The following is a 24,509-nucleotide window of genomic DNA, read 5'->3' as shown; positions in this document are numbered from 1 at the left end:
TCTTCCTACCTTGGGCTTCCCTGATAGCTCAGTTGGTAAAGAATCTGCCTGCAATGCAGGAGACCCTGGTTTGATTCCTGGGGTGGGAAGATCCCCTGGAGAAGGGATAGGCTGCCTACTCCAATATTCTTGTGCTTCCCTTGTGGCTCAGCTGGTAAAGAATCCACCTGCAATGCAGGAGACCTGGATTCAATCCCTGGGTTGGGAAGATCCCCTGGAGAAGGGAAAGGCTACCCACTCCAGTATTCTGGCCTGGAGAATTCCATGGACTGCATAGTCCATGGAGTCGCAAAGAGTCGGACATGACTGAGCAACTTTCACTTTCACCTCTTCCTATTACAGTGATATTCTGTTCTGGAAGACTGCAGCTATCATGGATTATATGACTAAATCATGGGGGATTGTTAGGATGGCCTGGAGTCTTGATCTTCCTCTAATAGGAGCCAATTTTTAAAATGTTTATTTGGGCTTGCCAGTTCTTAGTTGAGGCACTGGTGATCTCAGATCTTTGTTGAGACATGCAGGCTGTTCGGCAGCCATGCAGAAACACTCAGTTGTGGCTTGTGTGATCTAGTTCCCTGACCAGGGATCCAACCTCATTCCCCTGCACTTGGAGTGGGAAATCTTAGCCACTGGATGACCAGGAATGTCCCCAGGGACCGATTTAATGTCTCCATTTCAGGCGCATGACTCTTAGCCTAAACTTGGCAGTCAGAGCTGCCCAGAGCCCACAGGAACTCTGCAGCCAGGGTTAAGGCTGAGCTGAGCCAGAGAAGGGAGTGGAGAGGGAGGAGCCTTGCTCTTGTTATGATTCAGGCTTGTTTCCCCGAGGGCACTGCCATCTCCCCTGAATAGTCAAGGGCTGACTTGAGGCAGGAACCTGGCGAGCTCGACTCAGGTGGCCCTAGTCTTCTAGGCGACCAGAGCTTGACTTCCAATTCCTTCTGCTAAGAGACAGGAACAGTCCTCGCTCTGCCTGTCTGGGGCTGAGTCAGCGTCTGTGCCGGGGGTGGGACTGAAAAGAGGGGCTGGTGCTTCCGGGCCTGCCTTGACCCCCCTGGTCACAGGATAAGTTTCAAGTCCAGCTGTCCTGGAGCTTCTGCACTCTGAGCATCATAACTGCACCATGCCCATGATCCTGGGTTACTGGGACATTCGTGGGGTGAGCAGGGGACCACAAGGGCTGGGAAGACGGAGGCGGGTGGGGAAATCCTGGGCAGTGGGACTGGTTCAACCAGAAGCTTCCACAGGGCTTGCTGCAGCAGAGCCCCTTTCCTTACCCCACCATCTTACCTGGTGTTGGCATGTGTGTGTGTGTGTGTGGGTGGGTGGATGGCTCCCATGCAGGGTTGGGGGTGTTGGTGAAGGGAGAGGGTTGAGAGTGTGGAAGCCACCTGGAGCAGTGAGAGTTTGGCAGTCAAGACCTGACAACTGCTTTCTGTCCTGGCATCTCTCCCAGCTGGCCCATGCCATCCGCCTGCTCCTGGAGTATACAGACTCAAACTATGAGGAGAAGAAGTACACGATGGGGGACGGTAATAGCATCCTTTTCATGTCCTGACTTCTGACCAAGTCACACTGATTTGGTGCCAAGCCACTCATATCCTTGTCCCTGTTGCCTCTGTTGTCCTCCACCAGCTGGAGCAGAGGCCTGCCCCTTCCCAAACACTTTGAGGGTGCAGCTGGTCTCCAAGGAAGGACACGAGAGCCCATAGCTAGGCCCTGTATCAGTCCTGGGCTCCTGTTAGTGTTGTACTAACTCTCTGTAAGCCTCACTCAGGGAGGTTCCAAAACCTTGTAAGTGTGCTTTCCCCCAAAGCTCCACGTGAGATTGGCGGTTCTGAATCCACATCCACCAGTTCAGGGAGTTTTGCCTCTGACTCCTCGGTGGGTCCCCCGGGAAGGAGGGCTGGACCCGGGAAATTTGTTTCACTGTATGTTCTTTTTCTCAGCTCCCGACTATGACAGAAGCCAGTGGCTGAGTGAAAAATTCACGCTGGGCCTGGACTTCCCCAATGTAGGTACAGGGGCTGGGGTCTGTGGGAAGAAGTGGACAGTGTCTCCATCCATCTCCTTTCCCAGCTTAGAGGTTTCAGAATCTGGTGCCTTCTGCTCTGTCTCTCAGCTTCCTGGTTCTCTCCCCTGCCCTTCAATGATACTCTGTGTCCAGCTCATCCCTCCATTTTACAGCATATTATTTAGTGTCTACCATGGGCCAGGTTCCGGAGAAGGAAATGGCACCCCACTCCAGTACTCTTGCCTGGAAAATCCCATGGATGGAGGAGCCTGGTGGGCTGCAGTCCATGGGGTCGCTAAGAGTCAGACACGACTGAGCGACTTCACTTTGACTTTTCACTTTCATGCATTGGAGAAGGAAATGGCAACCCACTCTAGCGTTCTTGCCTGGAGAATCCCAGGGATGGGGGAGCCTGGTAGGCTGCCGTCTATGGGGTCGCACAGAGTCGGACACGACTGAAGCGACTTAGCAAGCAAGCAAGCAAGCAAGCAACGGGCCAGGCTCTGCGAGTGCCAGGTTTCATCTCTGTACTTGGTCAGGGAGCGGGTGCAGGGCAGTCTGGAGTTCCAAACACAGACTCCTGTGTGTTGCACAACAAAGGCCCTGTTGTTCTTCCAGTTGCCCTACTTAATTGATGGAGCTCACAAGCTCACCCAGAGCAATGCCATCCTTCGCTACATCGCTCGCAAGCACAACATGTGTGAGTGGGGCTGGGGAACACATGCCTACTCTCCTGGGCTGGGCTGGAGTGGGACGCTGAGGGTGAGTCTCTGTTGTGTGGCCACAGGTGGGGAGACAGAGGAGGAGAAGATCCGTGTGGACATTTTGGAGAACCAGACTATGGATGTCCGATTGCACATGGCCAGGATCTGTTACAGCCCTGACTTTGTGAGTTCCCTTCCACTGGGCTGAGTTGCAGAGTTTAAATGCAGGACAGGGTCCCATCTGCACTGGTCCTTTTGCCATTTGAACCATTTGGTGCTACTGATCCACCAAGCTTGTCCCCACAGAGTCCCCAGAGTGACTCTCAGAACCCCCAGAACATAAAATGCAAACTCTAATTCCCACCAATCTTAGGAACAGTCCAGCCTCCCCTGGGTGGAGATTCAGTTCCTAGATGTTGTTTACCTCATTAGCCCAGGTCCTCCTTCCTGGCATCTCAGGGCTCAGGATGTGTGTCTTGTAGGCACCCCAGTGCCAGACTTTGTTCCTCTCCCTCCTTCCTTTCAGGCTCTCAAATTGTCCCCAACTGTCCAGAAACTGCCCGGGCATCCACACCATTCTTGTCTCCCACACTGGAATGTAGGACTTCTTTCCTAGTCATTTTAGTCAACACTAAATTTTAGTCAACACTAAGACCATCAGCCTGAGGTCTGAGGACCGAGCTCCGCCAGGCCTCACAGCACTGCTGATCTGACCCAGGGCAGGTGCCTGGAGCTGAGTGGTGACATGTTCAGGGAGAGTGTGGTTTTGCCCTTTGCCTTCCCATTGCCTCTCACAGATGGGAGGTGGTACCCATAGGAGTTTAGTGAACACAGGTGGGTTGAATTGCAGAGTGGGCACGAACCCAGGTGCAGTCAGGGGACGTTGCTCCTCACCCACAGCTGGGATCAGACACAGCCCTGGGAGGCCTGCTCTCTGCCAGGGAGTCTGTGTCTGAGAGCAGTGACAGCTGGTTTTTGCCTAGGAGACACTGAAGCCTGGTTTCTTGAAGGAGATCCCTGAAAAGATGAAGCTCTTCTCAGATTTTCTGGCGAAGAGGCCTTGGTTCGCAGGGGACAAGGTCAGTGGGATGGCTTCAGAGGAAGGAGAACTGGTGTATTTTCTTACTCAGAGTTTGGTGCACATTCCTGCTTTGTCTTTCTGCAGCTCACCTATGTGGATTTCTTGGCTTATGATGTCCTTGACCGGCACCGCATATTTGAACCTACATGTCTGGATGAATTTCCAAACTTGAAAGACTTCATTACCCGTTTCGAGGTGATTTCTCTGGTCCTCCTACTATTTATATCTCTCTTCTCTTCCCTCTACTTTCTGATGCTTTCCTAGTTGGAACTACAATGAAAAATAGAATTTATTGAGAACTTGGTTTATTCCAGGATCTCTGCTCAGCAGCTGACATATATTGTGTCAGATTTAACCTTTATAACATTCCTACATGGTAGAATAATTATCCTCTCTGTTTTACCGATCAGGAATTAAGCTGAAAGGATAAGTAATTTCTGAAGGTCACAGAACCAGTACAGACTGTGCTGGGCTCCCAGTCAGAGTGTCTGGCTTCTAGGGGCAGCAGTCAGGGGCTCTCTGTTTCTTGTATGAAAATGAAAAAAAGCTCAGGTTCTTTTGTTGACTGGGTTCACAGCTCTGGAAAGTGTGGATGAAGCAGAATCTTCAGGAGTTTGCATGCAGCTGGCATTTGTAGAGTTGAGATACAATAGGGTTGATATGAAGTAATAAAAACACAAACAATATTTTCTCCTGCTCTCCAGAAGGCTCTCTGGCTATTGGCTCCCTCTCTGGGATTGTTCGGAGAAGGCAGCGGCAACCCACTCCAGTACTCTTGCCTGGAAAATCCCGTGGACGGAGGGGCCTGGCGGGCTGCAGTCCATGGGGTCACTAGGAGTCGGACACGACTGAACGACTTCATTTTCACTTTTCAGTCTCATGCATTGGAGAAGGAAATGGCAACCCACTCCAGTGGTCTTGCCTGGAGAATCCCAGGGACGGGGGAGCCTGGTGGGCTGCCTTCTATGGGGTTGCACAGAGTCAGACACGACTGAAGTGACTTAGCAGCAGCAGCAGCTGGGGTTGTACTGAGATTTCCAGGAATGTAATTGGTGCTGGGATTTTCTTCTATATGTAGGTGCCTTCTTGGGAAGATTTTATAAGGATGCCTCTTACGATGGGCACTTTCCTTCCCTCCATGTCTTCCTTCTTTCTTCCTTCCGCTTACCCAAGATTCCATCTCAGAGATGGGGTAGTACATCATTTTAAGTTACATTCACTGATCTGATCCTCTTCCTCTATGAGGCACTATGTCAGGCAGAGGGGGATGCAGAAGTCACATAGTCCTGTCACCCAGCCTCTGGGGCTCAGTGCAGCTGAAGAACTATAGAAACCCTGAGCTGTGTGGTGTGCATGGAGCCACCTTGGTTCTAAAGGAGCACAGTCTGACTGCACCTCCCAGCTCATCATTCACCCTCAATCTACCAACTGGAGAGTAAGAAAGTCTCTTTATGATGGACTTGGGAATTTGAAGCTCTAGTCCAATATGTTTTTCAGCCTAATCTTGTTTTGTATTCCCACTCCCATCATGAAATCTGCCTCCTCAGCCAGTTCTCTTCAGCTCTGGTTTTGGTCCAAGGCTTGTTGACCTGAAATTTTTGCAAGCACCGGATGACTGCCCAGCAGGGAGGATGTGGGACAGATGTGGGCTCCAGCGTGTGGCCTGCTGGGGCCTGCGCTGTGCGGTACAAGCAGCCCTAGGTCTTTGGAGTCCTGGGAACTCTCGGGCACTGTTTGTTTTGGGAAGATGGTGCACAGGTGCACCTGAGCGTCTCACCGCCTGGTTGGCTGCAGCAGGACTGGGGATGAGGGAGGTTGGGGCTCAGTGAGAAGGGGCTCAGGTCCTAGGCCAGGCAGCTGCTCTGTGTCCTTTAAGTGGAATAATCAGAGTGTGGCCTGGCCTAGTCTTGCTGCTCCACACCTCCTATCACCTTTCATCCATATTTTGCTGGATGAGATGTGGTGTCTCTTTCAAGCTGTTTATCTACTCCCTAAGCCCCTTTGTTGTGCTTGGGGTCCACCTGTGGTCAAGCCCTGGGAAGCCAAGAGCTTCCTTCTGACAAAGAGAATTGTTTTGCAGAATGAGAAGTTGTTCTGTAGGGAGATGTCCCCTGGGGAGTGGGGGGAGGAGACAATAAAAAACTACAATGTAAATGCAGTGAGTTTCAGTCTTATTTGGGGGTCTTACTGAGGACTTGTAGCCTATGTGACAGCCTCTCAGAGAGCTCTGAGTAACTGCTATGAAGAGGTAAGGTAGAAGACAGCAGATATATAAATTTTCACCTTGAAAATACATATAGTTGAGAATGAAAAATTTGCCTGCCAAAGGCAGTAAACTAAGGATGTTGCAGCCATCAAGCCATTGCATTATAGTTGTCCCCTGTGGTGGGCCCTGAGGGAATTCAGGATGGAAACCCTGTACCCACCACCTAGCCATCATCCACTGCAGCCGCACCCAGCAGTGTACCCAGCAGAGACTCCAGATGGGAAAACATAGGATACTGGCCTCAGATAGCGGAGGTACATATCAAAGTAACGATTTCAGTGAGCCCAAACTTGCGTAGCTTCCTATACAGAGAACAGTGCTAAATTCATTAACTTGAGATGTCTGATTTTCTTTAATTAACAGTTATCTTTTGATATTCCAACTACTTGGTTATGTTACAAAACTCATATATATCCTGGCTCCATCCTTACTTCTTTAAGCCCAGGAAGCAGCCTCTCAGGTAGCTCTAAGGGACTGCTCTGAAGTCCTCAGAGAATTACAGTATAAAACATAATTCTCAACTTTTAGGTTGTGCATTTTTTTCATGACATCGTCAAATATACATGTTGGTAAAAGATTGCTACTAATCATCAAAAAACCAACATCTCACGTTAATGATCTTAATGCTTTCCTATGTGTGGGAAGATGGGTGAATCTCGGGTCTTTGTAATTCTTCATCCGAGTTGCAACCCAACTCTCTAGGGACCCTGTGTCCAAAACACAGAATGTTTCATCCTGGTTTTCTCCATCCTGAACTCCCTTTAAGGCACACAGTCTGTGAGTGATTGCAGTGGGTTGCAGCTTAGTCCTTTCCTTAACCAGGTAGTGAGTGAGACTCTGTTCTTTTTGTTTACAGCTTTAGGCCATAAATTTGACCAAGGATTGGGAGGCATTTCATCACTAATTTGTCCCATGGTGCTAGGAAGGCTCATTTCTAGATCAGATAAGGACTTCATTGATAGGTCACTTCTATGCTATATCTGGACACTGTTAATATACTAAAACATCTCTGGATCATCTGTCTTACTAACTAGTCTATTATGACCCAGAATATGTTTCTCTTTGTTACTTCTTCCCATATCTAGAGTTGCATCATCACGATTAATTTTATATAGAGCTGTGTGTGTGCTAAGTCGCTTCTATTGTGTCTGACTCTTGGTGAGCCCATGGACAGTAGTCTGCTAGGCTCCTCTGTCCATGGGGATTATACAGGCAATAATACTGGAGTGGGCTGTGAAGCCCTCCTCCAGGAGATCTTCCCAACTGAGGGATCAAACCTACATCTCTTATGTCTCCTGCACTGGCAGGCCAGTTCTTTACCACTAGGGCCACCTGAGAAACCAATATGGAGGTATATATGTGATATATAGAGGTTTACCATCGTTAATTTTATCAGAGACCCGGCTGCACAGAAGGTAATGCAAGAAACAATAATCTTATAAAATAATTAAGATATAAGCAATATAGCTAGTAACATTTTTAAGGTCACAGTACAACAATGAAGGAAGCAAAGCATGAATAGTTTGAAAACAACAAAGAATAAATTAAAACAATGATTAATATAACTTGTTGCAGTCTAGATCACGAGACGCCATCAAGTCCAGAGAGCGGCCAGTTGGAGAGGCCAAATGCTGAAGGGATTCGATAGAAAGAAAAAGATAAATGCTCCATCTTTGTTTGCAAAGGTATACTTTATCAACTTGCTGCAAGTTAGTAGGCATAAGAGGAAATGTTTCCTCATATCCAGAGAACAAAGATTAAAAGCCAGCAATATTTCAAACAGCCATAAAATTATAAATTCACTTCATTCAGTGCCATGGAATTAAATCTTGTTGACCTTGACTTTTTTTTGTTAGTAGTTTTATGAAGCCATCAGGTTTTCCATTTACAGTTTTGTAAATTTTTCACTCAGTTCAGTGGGATCATTTAAAAGTTACCAGAAATGTGTATTTGTAAAAAGGTCCTTTTTATGAATCTTCAAGATCTACATTCTTTTAAAAAGAATCAGAGTAAAACAATAACTGCCCATAAATGTCAAAAGACAAATGATCTGATTACAATATAACTGTCAGTAAAATGTGGTTATTTCTGTGGCATACAAAATTTTAATACAATAACTAGAATTATGACACATAAGATACCAGGATACTTTTAGTAATTTTATATAATAATAATTATCTATATAGTATAATCTAAAAGTGTTCATTATAACTCATTTGACAACATTTCCCATGTTACTTAACATACCAAAAAGTGTAATTAGTATCTCTCTTTGAGTTATTTTAGGGCCCTCTGAGAAGGCAATGGCACCCCACTCCAGTACTCTTTTGCCTGGAAAATCCCATGGAGGGAGGGGCCTGGCAGGCTGCAGTCCATGGGGTCGCTGAGTCAGATACAGACTGAGTGACTTCACTTTCACTTTTCACTTTCATGCATTGGAGAAGGAAATGGCAACCCACTCCAGTGTTCTTGCCTGGAGAATCCCAGGGATGGGGAGCCTGGTGGGCTGCAGTCTATGGGATCGCACAGAGTCGGACACAACTGAAGTGACTTAGCAGCAGCAGCAGCAGCTGAATTATTCCAAAGTGTTAGCTGTCCAAAGAACTTCATTTAGAATTTGACTTGGGGAAGGTTTGCCAAAGATATCAAGTTGTTATAGCACTTCTGCAAGGAGATCCAACCAGTCCATTCTGAAGGAGATCAGCCCTGGGATTTCTATGGAAGGAATGATGCTAAAGCTGAAACTCCAGTACTTTGGCCACCTCATGTGAAGAGTTGACTCATTGGAAAAGACCCTGATGCTGGGAGGGATTGAGGGCAGGAGGAGAAGGGGACGACAGAGTATGAGATGGCTGGATGGCATCACTGACTCGATGGACTTGAGTCTGAGAGAACTCCGGGAGTTGGTGATGGACAGGGAGGCCTGGCATGCTGCGATTCATGGGGTTGCAAAGAGTCGGACATGACTGAGCAACTGAACTGAACTGAAAGTAGGATCATGCTGCTGCTGCTGCTAAGTCGCTTCAGTCGTGTCCAACTCTGTGCGGCCCCATAGGTGGCAGCCCACCAGGCTCCCCCATCCCTGGGATTCTCCAGGCAAGAACACTGGAGTGGGTTGCCATTTCCTTCTCCAATGCATGAAAGTGAAAAGTGAAAGTGAAGTCGCTCAGTCGTGTTTGACTCTTGGTGACCCCATGGACCGCAGTGTACCAGGCTCCTCCGTCCATGGGATTTTCCAGGCAAGAATACTGGAGTGGGTTGCCATTCCATCCTCCAGGGGATATTCTGGACCCAGGGACTGAACCCACATCTCCTGCGGCTCCTGCACTGGCAGGCAGAGTCTTTATCACTGAGCCACCAGGGAAGCCCAACAGTGGAGAGTCACATGTCCCAATAAATACTTATTCACTTAACCAAAGAGACAGTAAAAGATTTTAAAGTCTAAATATGTGAAATTATAATAGATCACTTAAGAGGTAAAGAAACATTTTACATTGTTACCAAAAAATCAATACTTCAAGAAAACTTTGTCCTCTCAATGGAAAGAAAAATCAGATTCTAGTTTTGCACCACCTGACATTTAATACTGAACTTTATTTACTTAAACTCATTCTAATCTTAGCCAGACTGGACCACACATAGAATTCCTTTCTAAAGTTATCTTTTCTTTCTCACAAGCCTTTTACAACTTTCTATATCCATATTAGCTTGTCTCTCGTTTTCTTTCCCATTTAGAAATAACTTTTTAAAAAAAGGAAAAAAAGAGAAATAATCAGCTTTAGCACAAAGTCACTTTATTTTCCCTTAACAAAGTACATTTCCATTTTATTTTAAAATTGAAGTATTTTTGATTCAAGTTTTGTACTGTTTCAAGTGTATTGCAAAGTGTTTCAATTACATATAATTCAGAATGTGTATATATATATATATATATATATATATACACTTTTTCATATTCTTTTCCATCATAGTTTGTTACAAGATATTAAATATAGTCCCTGGTGATATACAGTAGTTCCTTGTTGTTTACTTTATATATAGTAGTGTGTATCTGTTAGTGCTGCTACTGCTAAGTCACTTCAGTCGTGTCCAACTCTGTGCGACCCCATAGACGGCAGCCCACCCGGCTCTGCTGTCCCCGGGACTCTCCAGGCAAGAACACTGGAGTGGGTTGCCATTTCCTTCTCCAATGCATGAAAGCGAAAAGTGAAAGTGAAGTCGCTCAGTTGTGTCCAACTCCTAGCGACTCCATGGACCGCAGCCCACCAGGCTCCTCTGTCCATGGGATTTTCCAGGCAAGAGTACTGGAGTGGGGTGCCATTGCCTTCTCCGGTATCTGTTAGTGGCAACTCCTAATTTATTCCCCCTCTTTCCCCTTTGGTAACCATAAATTTATCTTCTATGTCTGTGAATCTATTTCCATTATGTGAATAAGTTCATTTTTTATCATAATTTTAGATTCCATATATAAGTGATACATATGAGATTTGTCTTTCTCTGTCTGACTTATTTCACTTAGTATTATTGTCTCTAGGTCCACCCATGTTGTTGCAAATGGCATTATTTCATTCTTTTCTATTCCTGAGTAGTACTCCATTGTGTGTATATACACATACACACACACACACACACACCCCAAATCTTCTTTATCCATTTATATGTTGATGAATACTTAGGTTGGTTCCATGTCTTGGGTATTGTAAATCATGCTGCTGTGAACATAGGAGTACATGTATCTTTTTGAATTAGAATTTTCTTTGGATACATGCCAGGAGTGGGATTGTTGGATCATATGGTAACTCTATTTTTAGTTTTTTAAGGAACTTCAATATTGTTCTCCATATCATCTGCACCATTTCATATTCCCACCCCACTGTAGGAGGGTTCTCGTTTCTCCATTGTCTATTTACAATTTATAGACCTTTTAATGATGGGCATTCTGACTTGTGTGAGGTGATGTATAGTATCATTATAGTTTTGATTTGCATTTCTCCAACAATTAGCAATATTGAACATATTTTAATGTTCCTGTTGGTCATCTGTATGTATTCTTTGGAAATGTCTAGGTCTTCTGCCCATTTTTTAAAAACCTTTTATTTTATATTGGAGTATAGCTGATTAACAGTGTCATGATAGTTTCAAGTCAATAGCAAAGGGACTCAGCCATACATATATGTATGTATCCATTCTCCCCCAAACTCCCCTCTCATCTAGGCTGCCGCATAACATTGAGTAGAGTTCCATGTGCTATACAGTAGATCCTTATTGGTTATGCATTTCAAATATAGCAGTGTGTACATGTCCATCCCAAATTCCCTAAGTATTCCATCCCCTCATCCTTCTCCCTGGCAACCTAAGTTCATTCTCTAAGTCTTTGAGTCTCTTTCTGTTTCATAAGTAATTTCATTCGTATCATTTCTTTTCAGATTCCACATGTAACGGATGTCATACGATATTTCTCCTTCTCTGTCTGACTTACTTCACTCAGTATGACACTCTCTAGGTCCATCCATGTTGTTGCAAATGGCATTATTTCATTCTTTTTAATGGCTGAGTATTCCACTGTATGTATGCACCTCGTCTTCTTATTCATCTGTCAGTGGACATTTAGGTTGCTTCCATGTCTTGGCTATTGTAGACAGTGCTGCAATGAATATTGGTGTGCATGAATCCCTACAGATCAAGTTTTTTTCTGGATATATGCCCAGGAATGGGATTTCAGGGTCACATAGTAGCTCTATTTTTACTTTTTAAGTTACTTGCATACTGTTCTCCATAATAGCTGTACCAGTTTACATTCCCACCAACAGTATAGGAGGACTCCCTCTTCTCCACACCCTCTCTAGCATTTACTGTTTGGATTTTTTGATGATAGCCATTCTGACTGGCGTGAGGTGATATCTCATTGTAGTTTTCATTTTCATTTCTTTAATAGTTTTTCACGTGCCTCTTGGCCATCTGTACGTCTCCTTTGGATAAATGTCTATTTAGGTCCTCTGCCCATTTGTTGACTGAGTTGTTTGTTTTGATGCTGTTAAGCATTATGCACTGTTTACAAAATTTGGAGACTAATCCTTTGTCAGGTCACATCATTCGCAAATTTTTCTCCCAATCTGTGGGTTGTCTTTTCATTTTGTTTATTGTTTCCTTTGCTGTGCAAAAGTTTTCAATGGTCTCATTTGTTATTTTTTGTTTTTATTTCCATTATTCTGGGAGTCAGATAAAAAAAGATGTTGCTGCAAATGTCAGAGTGTTCTGCCTATGTTTTCCTCTAGGAGTTTTATAGTGTCCAGTCTCACATTTAGGTCTTTGGTTCTATTTTGAGTCTATTTTTGTGTATGGTATTAAAGAATGATCTAATTTCATTTTTTTTATATGTAGCTGTCCAGTTTTTCCAGCACCATTTTTTGAAGAGACTGTCTTTCAAACATTGTGTAGTCTTGTTTCCTTTGTCATATGTTAATTGATTGTAGGTGTGTGGGTTTATTTCTGGGTTTTCTATCCTGTTCCAGTGATCTATAGTTCTACTTTTGTGTCAGTACCATACTGTTTTGATGACTATAGCTTTATAGTATAATCTGAAGTCAGGGACCCTGATTCCTCTAGCTCCATTTTTCTTTCTCAAGATTCTTTGGCTATTTGGGGTCTTTTGTGTCTCCATACAAATTTAAAGATTTTTTTTTTACTCTAGTTCTATGAAAAATGCCATTGGTAATTTGATAGAGGTTGCACTGAATCTGTAGATTGCCTTGAGTAATATGGTCATTTTGACAATATTGATTTTTTCAATCTAAGAACATGGTATATTTTTCCATCTGTTTGTGTCATCTTTGATTTCTTTCATCAGTATCTGATAGCTTTCCAAGTCCACGTGTTTTGCCTCTTTAGATAGGTTTATCCCTAGATATTTTTGATATTCTTTTAGATGTGATGGCAAAAAGGGTTGTTTCCTAATTCTCTTTCTTATAGTTTATTGTTCCTGTATAGGAATGCAAGAGATTTCTGTTTATTAATTTTGTATCCTGCAACTTTACTGACTTCATTGATGAGCTCTACTAGTTTTCTGATAGCATCTTTAGGATTTTCTATGTATAGTAACAGTTACAGTTTTACTTCTTCCTTTCCAATTTGGATTCCTTTTATTTCTTGTCTGATTGCTTGTGGCTAGTACTTTCAAAACTATATTGAATAAAAGTAGTGAGAGTGGGCATCCTTGTCTTATTCCTGATGTTAGAGATCATGCTTTCAGCTTTTCACCACTGAGTATTATGCTAGCTGTGGGTTTGTTATACATAGCCTATGTTGAGGTATGTTCCCTCTATGCCCACTTTATGGAGTTTTTTTTTTTTTTTTTTTTTAAGAATGGTATCTTTTTAAAGATTATTTATTTTTGGCTGTGTTGGGCCTTAACTGCAGCACATGGGCTTTCTCTAGTTGCAGTGAGTGGGGGCTACTCTTTGTTGCAGTACACAGGCTTCTCATTGTGGTGGCTTCTCTTGTTGTGGAGCACAGGCTCTAGGCACATGGGCTTCAGTAGTTGTGGGCTCAGTCACTGCAGCTTATAGGTTCTAGACTGCTGGCTCAGTAGTTGCGGCACACAGGCTTAGTTGCTCCACAGCATGTGGAATCTTCCCAGACCAGGGATTAAACCTGTGTCTCCTGCATAGGCAAGTGAATTCTTAACCACTAGACCACCAGGGAATCTCTTTTCTTTTATTATTATTATTTTTTGCCATAAATGGAATTTGAATTTCATCAGTAGCTTTTTCTATAACTATTGAGGTGATCATATGGTTTTCATTCTTAATTTATTGATACAATGTTTCAACTGTTGATTTACAGATACTGAAAAATCCTTGTATCCCTGGATAATCTCACTTATTCATGGTGTATGATCCTTCTAATGTATTATTGGATTAGTTTGCTAGTATTTTGCTGAGAATTTTTACATATCTGTTCATCAGTTATATACTTACACTTTTTTGTGTGATGTCTTTCTTTAAATTTTTACATATCTGTTTATTAGTTATATACTTATACTTTTTTGTGTGATGTCTTTGTTTGGTTTTGGGATCAGGGTGGTGATGTCCTCATGGAAAGAGTTCAGTAGTTCCTCTGAAATTTGCAGGAATAGTTTCAGAAGGATAGGTGTTAAGTCTTCTCTAAATGTTTAGTAGAATTCACCTGTGAAATCATCTGGTCCTGGGCATGCATTTGTTGGGAGTTTTGTATTTATAGATTCAGTTTTAGTACCCATAATTGGTCTATTCATAGTTTATCTTCCTTCCTGGTTCAGTTTGGGAGATTGTACCTTTCTACGAATTTATTCATTTCTTCAGGCTGTCCATTTTATTGGTATATAGTTGTCGTATTTTTATTCTTTATAATTCCCCCTTTGCCAAAAAGGTTTTTTCCCTTATTTTAATAGTTTTAATTACATATATTAATTAGAATTCTTAACCTTTAATACCTTAGTTTCTAGTGAAAACTAAGAAATAAGCAAGATGGGCACAATAAAGGACAGAAATGGTACGGACCTAACAGAAGCAGAAGATATTAAGAAGAGGTGGCAAGAAGACACAGAAGAACTATACAAAAAGATCTTCATGACCCAGATAACCATGATTGTGTGATTGCTCACCTAGAGCCAGACATCCTGGAATGCAAAGTCAAGTGGGCCTAAGGAAGCATCACTACAAACAAAGCTAGTGGAGGTGATGGAATTCCAGCTGAGCTATTTCAAGTCGTAAGAGATGATGCTGTGAAAGTGCTGCACTCAATATGCCAGCAAATTTGGAAAACTCAGCAGTAGCCACAGGACTGGAAAAGGGCAGTTTTTATTCCAATCCCAAAGAAAGGCAATGCCAAAGAATACTCAAACTACCACACAATTGCACTCATCTAGCAAAGTAATGCTCAAAATTCTCCAAGCCAGGCTTCAACTGTACGTGAACCGTGAACTTCCAGATGTTCAAGCTGGATTTAGAAAAGGCAGAGGAACCAGAGATAAATTGCCAGCATCCACTGGATCATTGAAAAAGCAAGAGAATTCCAGAAAAGCATCTGCTTCTGCTTTATTGACTATGCCAAAGCCTATGACTGTGTGGATCACGACAAACTGAGGAAAATTTTTGGCAATACCAGACCATCTTACCTGCCTCCTAAGAAATTTGTATGTAGAACTGGACATGGAACAACAGATTAGTTTGAAATTGGGAAAGGAGTACTGAACTGAACTGAACTGAAGAAACAAGCAATTGTCAACTGTCTTTTATATTAGTATTCTGTAGATTGGCAAATTTATAAATACTATTTTTGGTTTCTAAAAACATGCGCTTTTTCTGTATAAAAATTTGTCAGTGTGGTACCAAACATATTTATTAATAGTCCTAAATATCTTACAGTCAGTTCAATTCAGTCACTCAGTCATGTCCGACTCTTTGTGACCCCATGGACTGCACACACCAGGCTTCCCTGTCCATCACCAACTCCTGGAGCTTACTCAAACTCATGTCCATCGAGTTGGTGATGCCATCCAACCATCTTATCCTCTGTCGTCCCCTTCTCCTCCTGCCTTCAATCTTTCCCAGCATCAGGGTCTTTTCAAATGAGTCAGCTCTTCACATCAGGTGGCCAAAGTATTGGAGTTTCAGCTTTAGCATCAGTCCTTCTAAAGAACACCCAGGGATGATCTCCTTTAGAATGGACTGGTTGGATCTCCTTGCAGTCCAAGGGACTCTCAAGAGTCTTCTCCTTTTGAACACCATAGTTCAAAAGCGTCAATTCTTTGGCACTCAGCTTTCTTTATAGTCCAAGTCTCACATCCATACATGATTATTGGAAAAACAATAGCCTTGACTAGATGGACGTTTGTTGGCAAAGTAATGTCTCTGCTTTTTAATGTGCTGTCTGGGTTGGTCATAACTTTTCTTCCAAGGAATAAGTGTCTTTTAGGATATCCCAATAGTAACTTAAACCACGAAGATGCAAGAGGCATTCTCACAAGAGGGTGCAATTATGCAGCCTTCACAAGACCCAGAAAGTTTACTCCTTGGTATAGGCTATGAAAATAAAGGCCTTGTTGTATAGGCAGATACACAATAGGTTGAGACAATAAAGGCCCTTTACAGATTGGAACTCCATATAACACATTTCCCTAAACCTGGCCTAGCTGGACAAAGAGACTGCTCGGAATCCCATTCTACTTGACTGGTTGCCAAATATGCATTATATGTGTACTTATCTGATGGCTGACCAAGCTCTTGAAACAAAGTGGAAGGTGCCTAAGATTAGTTAGAACATTTGTATCTCAAAGGCACAGGCAAATGATTCAAGTTCCTACTAGAAAGGCTTTGGCTTTCTTATTGTCAGAATTTTGGGGAAAAAAAAAGCTTTTAAAACTTCTTTGGCCAAAATAATTACTTTAGCAAGCCTTCTGAATTATTGTTGCTTTCATGGGAATCAATTTTTGGTGTTATAAGAAGGAAGTTCAGAGAGAGTCAAACACCATGTAGGAGAGCATTGAAGGAGATGCTTAGAGGAGCAGGGAGGAGAAGTAGAGAGCAGGGCCAACCAAATTCAGGAGCCTTTTAAAAATTCTGATATAATTTCAAGCAATCTTTTGTCAGTTTTCCGTAAGAAGTTACTTTCTCATTTCCTCTTTTAAAAGCTTCTAAATACCAATCAAAAGAGGTCTTCCATTCAGCAGATCTTTTAGTCTGCTTTCTCTAGCTGGTGTTCATGGAAAAAAAAAAAAAAACAAAACCCTCAATCTTGAAATGGCAAAAGAACCCTATTTTGGTGATTTTTAGGTTGAGATTCCTTTGGTATAATGTCCTAAATTAAGTAAAGTGAAAGTGTTAATCGCTCAGTCATGTCTGACTCTCTGTGACCCCATGGATGGTAGCCCTCCAGGCTGCTCTATCCATAGAATTCTCCAGGCAGGAATACTGGAGTGGGTTGCCATGTCCTTCTCCAGGGGATCTTCCCAAACCAGAGATTGAACCCAGGTCTCCTGCATTGTAGGCAGACTCTTTACCATCTCAGCTACCAGGGAAGCCCTTTATCCCAATTAAGTAAGTATTTGCAAGTATAAGGTCCATATGTAATGTATCTAAACCTGACCGTGATGTTAGTCATTGGTTAGCAATCTGTCATTCCTCTTTCTTTTGTCTAGAAAGCTTTCCCATTTCAGAGTCTGTCAGGATAAACTGCTATTGGTAACTTTATGTGGGGGGCCCTTCTGCTGTTTATGAGCTTAACTCTCCTAGTTGTCACCCAGTAGTCATTTCAGATTTTTTACATGTCTCAGTTTTTCTCTTTGACAGTCTAAAACCATGGTGAGCACTGGGAACCCAGGATTGCCAAACTTTTTGTGTGTGTTCCCCAGATGGGCAAGTTTCTTTAAAAAGTCGGTTTCCTTACGGGACTGCTGTGTGGTATGAGGACTGGTCTCCACCTCTGCTGCAAGCTTCTCAATTGCCTGAGAAAGCCATACCTGGCCAGGTATGGCTTATTCATCTACCACTGAATAAAATTCAGGATCATCAACCAAGATGATAAATCTGAGATCATGAGAGATTCACCCAAATTTGTATGCACATGTAGAGAGGTGGACCAGCACAAGGGGCCCTGCTGGTAGCAAGGCTCCAGATCCTTGTAAAGTTTTGTTGAGGGGATGGAGTCTCCTCTGGGCCCCTCTGTGGTCAGCAAAACTGTCCACTGGAAAGTAAAACCCACATAATGCAAAGCAGTGAGTTTCCCTTTTATTTGGGGACCTTACTGAGGTCTATATTCTAGGACTATATCCTAGAACACAGCCTCTCAGATAGCTCTTGGGGAACTGCTTTCAAGAGGCAGGGGAGGAGGTCTGGGAAATAGGAGTAATCAACTATATATCTTGGTAAGATTACTGCTAATCACCAAAAACCAGCGATCTCTAGTTAGTGATTTTAGTGCTTTTCTATATACGAAAAGATCTTGGGTGTGTATGTATGCGCAAATCTTGGGTGATTAGAGTTCTTCCGTAGATGCATCTTAACAGTCTAGGAACCATGTGTCCAAAACACAGAATATTTCATCTTTTTTTTTCCCCCATCCTGAATTGCCTTCCTGGCACACTGTTGGTGGGGGACTTCCTTGAGTAGTGACTTAACTCTTTGTATAACTGGATGATGAGTGAGCCTCCTGGTTCTTTTTGTTTTCAACTGTGAGCAAGGGGGTGCAGCAGAATGGGGAGAGAGAAAGGGGGCAAGAGGGAGCAGGCTGCATTCTAGCCATATTATTTATGAATTTTGTGATCATGACAGAGGTCCTTAACTTCTGTGTGGCTAGTTTCCCTTCTGATAAACGGTGACGGTAGAACCCATCTTGCAGGATAGTGGCATAGAGATTCTAAACCTATATCATCATCTCTAGCACCCAGCAGTGGGTGGAGTCTCCATTTGTGATGTCTTATCAAGATACCGCTTGAATTACAGGAAATTGGAAAACTTAACTTTGCAGAGCTGGGGACACCAGGAGGACTTTATTTCTCCCCAATATTTGACCCCACATGGAAGGGCTATATCTAGGTTCCAAACCTAGGGAGAACTCCATGAACCCTACTGGGGCAGCAGACCTGAGGCCTGATCTTCTTTTTCCCACCCTCAGGGCCTGAAGAGGATCTCTGCCTACATGAAGTCTAGCCGCTTCCACCCAAACCCTATGTTTCTAAAGCTTGCCGTGTGGGGAAACAAGTAATGCCTCCAACTAGGAGATGGACATGAGGAGCCAGTGCCCTGGAGACCAGATGGACCTTCCTGCACACAGAACCTTCTGTCTTTTTCTTTCTCTTTCTGTTCACTCTAGATGCTCTCTTGGCCCCATTATCTCTCTCCCACACCCCTTTCCATCCCTACTTTAAAGATTCAGTTTCCCATAATTTTTGAGCAAATTTCCTCCCCCACCCCACATTATCTCTCCTGCACTGAAGCCACCCAGGCAGTCCTTCCCTTCCATGGTTGCTTCTGCTGTGAGGAGCCCATCCAGATGCCTGGCCCATAGCGCTGTGCTCTGAGCTCCCAGCACTGCCCTGAAGACCAGACCTGGCCTGGTGTGCAGACCATGCTTCCCAATGTGGTTCCCGCCCAGCCTGTTTGATCCCCAGGGAAGCCTTATTCACACCTGCTGTGTCTTGTCTTATTCCCTCCTGGCTTTCTGGAGTCATGAAGGACTGTGTTGGGTGTATAGGGGTGTCCATGATCTCTTCTGCTGTTTACTGCAGGGCCACATGCATGGGCATGCGTGTGTGTGTAGAGGGGGTGGGGCTTGCTTGTTCATTTCTATCTCCACTTCATGCATCTCTGTTCCTTAGCATCAAGTATCTACAGAAGGGGGGCCCTTCTGTGCCTGGTTTCCTCTTTAATTCAGCATTCATGGGCTGCCTCCTGTCAGCTTGCAGTACTCTGTGTCATGGTTCAGGGGACTCTCAGGGGCTGGAGAAGGGGTCTGAGTAGTCTACTGATGGTGTGGGATCCTGGTGGATTTGCTTCTGTCACTCTTTCCTGAAAGCTTACCCTGCTTTAGATACCCTTCATGTGCATTCTTAAAACATATCTCAGTAAAGTCTGCCCCTACTATATTACAATCGTGTTTTACTTGTTTTCCTCTCCAGCTTGACCATAAAGTCACTGAGGAAAGAATCCATGTCTTATTTGACTTTATGTCTCATATCTATTTTGCTGCCTGGCACACTAAATATTTAATGAAAGTTGGAAATTTGAAAGAACTATCTCTAGTTAAAGCCCTGCGAAGTGTACAGTAATTATATGGATTTTAGAGGTCTGGATATAATTATCTCAGCCACTTGAGGTAAAGAATAAATTTCAGAAGATTTAAAATCTACAGGTCTGGGGGAAAGCCAGTAGGTCTCATTAACTTAAGCATTTAGTAGGCTGTAACTGGCCCTTGTATAACTTGACCTGAAGTGGGCAGGTCTAGTGTAGTCACTCTGTGTGATCAGAAGGTGGAGTGCCATTTTATATCAGGATACCTGCACCTGCAAACTGCAAAAGTACTGCCTCAATACCTGAGGCGTAAATCAAGTCTTAGCTCAAAACAAGGACTAACTTTAGAGAAGTATCCTGTTGAGCAGTTCTCCAGCAGTTTAAATAAACAGAGAACAGTAAGAATACTTGTAAAATCTTTAAGAATTATATGATTAAAGATAAAACTGGTATGACAGAAAAGAAAAAAAAAGCCCAGTAAAAGAGAGCAGCCAAGATGGTGTAGTATTAAGACTCTGAGCTCACCTTCTCTCATGAGCACACCCAAAATCACAACTATCTGCAGAAGATGCATCAATCAAAAAGACTGGGACCTACCAGAAAAGATCTTCTATAACTAAAAGACATAAAGAAGGAACCACAATAAGACAGGTAGGCAGGGAAGACTCCTGCTATCATGAAATCCCATACCTCCCATGGGGGTGACCCACTAACTTGAGAATCATTATATTGCATAGGTTCTTCCATGCATGAGCTAAGTAACTTCAGTCGTGTCTCATTCTTTGTGACCCTATGAATGGTAGCCCACCAGGCTCCTCTGTACATGGGATTCTCTAGGCAAGAATACTGGGGTGGGTTGCCATTTCCTTCTCCAAGGGATCTTCCCAACCCAGGGATTGAACCTGCATCTCCTGCATTGGCAGGCAGGTTCTTTACCACTAGCGCCACCTGGAAAGCCCAGGTTCTCCTATAGGGGAACTGTTTTTGTTCACTACCTGCTGGGAGCCAGCATATTGCATATTGAGTGAGGATCTGGAATAGCTCAACTGGAATTCTATCACTGCCGGGAGCCAGCGTGAGGCACTCCGCCCATGACAAAGGTCATGAGGAAGGAGGCTCGGCATACGCAAAGGCGGGATCGAGCCTCAGGAGTCCCCCTGGAAATTCTCGAGCATCTACCCCCAAAACCAGAGTCTGCCTACTTTCTGCTTTGTGCTTTCACCTACACCTCTGACTTTACGGGGGGCTGTCTCCCACTACCTCTCTCTGGAAAAAGAGTTAGCTTACGGCTCCAGTTAATAATTCTTGGATGTGACAGTGTTTCAACCTACAAACTCCTTTGGAAATCCTCTAGCCTGCCTGAATAGGTTTTTCCGGCCACATGTGATTGTTCAGAGCCTCCCAACTGTGAGAGGCAGGAGATGTTCTAAACTGCCTAAACACAGATTCCTTTGAGTAGTTAAAAGATTGATTAGAAAATGTATTGGTGAAGGGTTTTTCACTTGTTGGGCCAATGTTTGCTGCTAAGTCTCCATACTCCTTACCTACTGTGTCTTTGGCAGTGTATTGATTGATATAATGGGTGTATAGAAATGTAAAATGCAGCTTTGTCCAATGCTTTTTGGAAGGCTGGTGCCTGACTTTGGAATAATCACCTTTAGAGAAAAATAAGTTTCTTAAAATGTTAACAGGCCTCCGGGCCAGAAGATGATGTCAATCACCTGAACTTTTGCATATGATAAGTTTGAAAGCCTGGCTTAGATTAGAACCAGGAACTGCTGTCCTTACATGACTCCACCCCTTCCCCCATTATCCTCTATGCATACCTTAAGGTATAAAAACTACTTTGGAAAATAAAGTGCGGGCCTTGTTCACTGAAACTTGGTCTCCCCATGTCACTCTCTCTCCCAAATTCCAGCTGAGTGTCCATCTGGAGCGCGGATGTCCTCTGCGACCATTTATTTGCCTGGGCTTCTAAGACCCACTCGAGAAGGTGTCTAAGGTGGGGCACCTTCCGCTATTCGAGAGGGCGCCTGCGGCCTCCGTGGTCAGAGCTAACCTGGTGTCACGGGTTATATTGATTTTCCGCGTAAACCAAGCCACTCAGCTTCTTTTCTCCACTGAATTTTCCTACTGAGCTATCCTTATTTCAGCCGCTTTTCTCCACTGAATTTCCTCACTGAGCTATCCTTATTTTATTACTCTTTGTATCTTTAATTAAAGTGTAATTAAGCAGTTATTCCCTGACCCTCGCCTAGCCGTCTCTCCTTCGAATACCCTGGATCAGCCGGGGCTGGTCCCCGGCAACTACCAATATAATTTTATTGAAATATGGAATGTAAACAGCTTTTTTTAAAAAACCAATCTAACCTTATAGAAATGTATGACATTATTAAAAAGTTAATAAAGATTCTAAAGGGTGATGGGGTAGACATATTGAGCTCCACCGTAGTTGTGAGGTCCCCAGAACTGTGGCATGACGCTGCAGCTGGGGGTAGGAGACTGCTTGTAAAGCATAAGTGAGAGTTGAGACCCACAACAGGCTCCCAGCCTGGGAGTCTAGCACTGGGAAGATGAGCCCTTACAGTGTCTAGCTTTGAAGGCTAATGGGGAGTAACTGCAGGGGCCCCACAGGCCTGGGGGGGATGGGGATTTCACTCTTAAAGGGTTTACACGAACCAGAGGGACCCCTGAAGCACTGGCCTCAGCCAATTAAGAGGCTGGGACCTGCAGTATCACAGATGCCCAAGGACTCTTAAAGCAGAATCAAGGGGCACAGTTAGGAGGTGGACTGTGTCAAGTCAAGAGACTGGGCTGTACTACAAGAAGTTCCTGGCTTACCCCTGGATCCTGACCATCAAGTGTGTTGGTATCTCCCGCATTGACCTGAAATTACCTGCTATTAATACAAGTTCCATGCCTAGTGTTCCTCCGTCATTGTTGTAGCAGCAGAGAAAGATGAAGCTGATAGAGATCCCAAGCTAGCAGCCTACAGAAAATGGAAGTTTATTCTTTCATGTCCCATGACGAACAGGTCAGGCTGTTGAGGCAGTTATTCGGGAACTGAAGCTCATTTCATCCTGTGGCTCTGCCATTAGCAAGGTTGCTTCCTCATTTCCTTGGTAGCAGATGTAACATGAGTATGGGGAAGAAAACAGAGCAAACCTAAGGAAGCAAGTTAGTATACAAGTGAGGCAGAAGTTGCACACGTCACGACTGATCACATTCCATTTGTGATCAGAGGTGTGGCTTTACCTAGTCACAAGGGTAGACACATATTTCAACAGAAAAATAGATTTTGTGGCCAGTTTCAGTCTCTCCCACACCCAGGAGAGAGAGGATAAAGGTTAAATCCAAGACAAGGAGAAACCTTGGGTTTAAGGCAGTGGTTTCAAGCAGGGAGAATAGAAAGCAAAGTATTAAAGATAAGATCTTTATCTTCAGACAGATCAAAGGGGAGTGGAGTATTCTTTAGTGTTCCTTGCTGAAACAGGAAAATACTTTTTTTTTTTAAAGGAAAGTAAAAAATTTTATGTAATCACATTGCCGTGGTCCTATACAGTAAAATGGAAATTCAAAGGACATGATTTTTCTGAATGCAGGAGACCCCGGTTTTGATTCCTGGGTCAGGAAAATTCCCTGGAGAAGGGATAGGCTACCCACTCCAGTATTCTGGCCTAGAGAATGCCATGGACTATATAGTCCATGGGGTCACAAAGAGTCAGGCACGACCGAGCCACTTTCACTTTCACGTGCGGATATTATTAAAAAAAATGTGGTAACAGATCTAGAATCTTTGGCAAGCTAACGAATGAGTAATATAAATATGAATAAGCAACTTTGTCCTTCATGGTGATTACCGTCGGGTATTTGCTTTGAGAGCAGTTGAACTCCTCATTGTTAAAGAGAAATAATCCTTTCCTCTCTGAAACATTTGTGAACCATTCAGTTGGGTGTGGTGAATAAAATACTTAAGGATCTAATACATAAAAATGCAATAGGCAAAGCACATTATTTTTTTGCTCCCTTTCTCAAAGGATGGAATATTTTGTATTTGCCCTGATTTTATGTCTTGACTTCATGTACCATCATATAGTGACATTTTTAGTTGAAATACAGTAGGACTAAAAATATTGATATAATACTAATAAATCATGTTGGTATGTGTGGTTGTCACATAGGATTCACAGGAGATTTAAATTCACAGTTGTCAACGTAAAGGATTCATGCTATTTAGCTTCTTCATGAATCTATACCACGAAGGAAGAGCTTTTCGCAACATATTTCACTGAGGGAACTACAAGGATGATAGGCCTAATACTATGTGTCAACTCATGGATTTCTAAGCATTGCTCACGATACAGGTCTGATTTTCAACATCAGGGTTCTTTCAGTGTCCTTGAACAGCATTTGTTTTTCTGTTCAGTTCAGTTCAGTTCAGTCGCTCGGTCCTGTCCGACTCTTTGCAACCCCCATTGAACCGCAGCACGCCAGGCCTCCCTGTCCATCACCAACTCCCAGAGTTTACCCAAACTCCTGTCCATTGAGTCGCTGATACCATCTAACCATCTCATCTGCTGTCGTCCCCTTCTCTTTCTGTCTTCAATCTTTCCCAACATCAGGGTCTTTTCAAATGAGTCAGCTCTGCAAAAACTGGAGTTTCAGCTTCAACATC

General features: G+C 43.5%; 1 protein-coding gene across 6 annotated transcripts; it reads left to right on the top strand.

The window, feature by feature from the left end:
• The first annotated feature begins 811 nt into the window (after positions 1-811).
• Positions 812-19,692, top strand: LOC102397004 (glutathione S-transferase Mu 1). Of its 6 annotated transcripts, none has more exons than XR_006551765.2 (9): positions 815-1,162; positions 1,460-1,535; positions 1,953-2,017; positions 2,636-2,717; positions 2,805-2,905; positions 3,705-3,800; positions 3,887-3,997; positions 17,396-17,573; positions 18,720-19,692. XR_006551765.2 is itself a non-coding variant. In XM_006064979.4 (8 exons), exons 1-8 carry the CDS (start codon positions 1,127-1,129, stop codon positions 14,565-14,567), a joined length of 591 nt encoding a protein of 196 aa, XP_006065041.1. In that variant the 5' UTR covers positions 818-1,126; the 3' UTR covers positions 14,568-14,693. The 6 variants fall into 6 exon arrangements, 3 of the variants coding, with proteins under 3 accessions (XP_006065041.1, XP_006065040.1, XP_025143926.1); XR_003110069.3 differs by lacking the exon at positions 17,396-17,573 and adding an exon at positions 7,644-7,753 and having other exon boundaries at positions 817-1,162; XR_006551766.2 differs by lacking the exon at positions 3,705-3,800 and having other exon boundaries at positions 812-1,162.
• The last annotated feature ends 4,817 nt before the right edge of the window (positions 19,693-24,509 follow it).

Source organism: Bubalus bubalis, chromosome 6 (assembly GCF_019923935.1).
Source record: "Bubalus bubalis isolate 160015118507 breed Murrah chromosome 6, NDDB_SH_1, whole genome shotgun sequence".
Taxonomy (NCBI): domain Eukaryota; kingdom Metazoa; phylum Chordata; class Mammalia; order Artiodactyla; family Bovidae; genus Bubalus; species Bubalus bubalis.
This window is presented reverse-complemented; position numbering and strand designations above follow the sequence as displayed.

Bases quoted from the DNA above. Each gene is read 5' to 3' on its own strand.
- LOC102397004 (XM_006064978.4), top strand. From the start codon at position 1,127: ATGCCCATGATCCTGGGTTACTGGGACATTCGTGGG. The intron at 1,536-1,952 runs GTAATAGCATCC...TCTTTTTCTCAG, and splicing joins GAAGTACACGATGGGGGACG to CTCCCGACTATGACAGAAGC. The intron at 3,998-18,719 runs GTGATTTCTCTG...TCCCACCCTCAG, and splicing joins ACTTCATTACCCGTTTCGAG to GGCCTGAAGAGGATCTCTGC.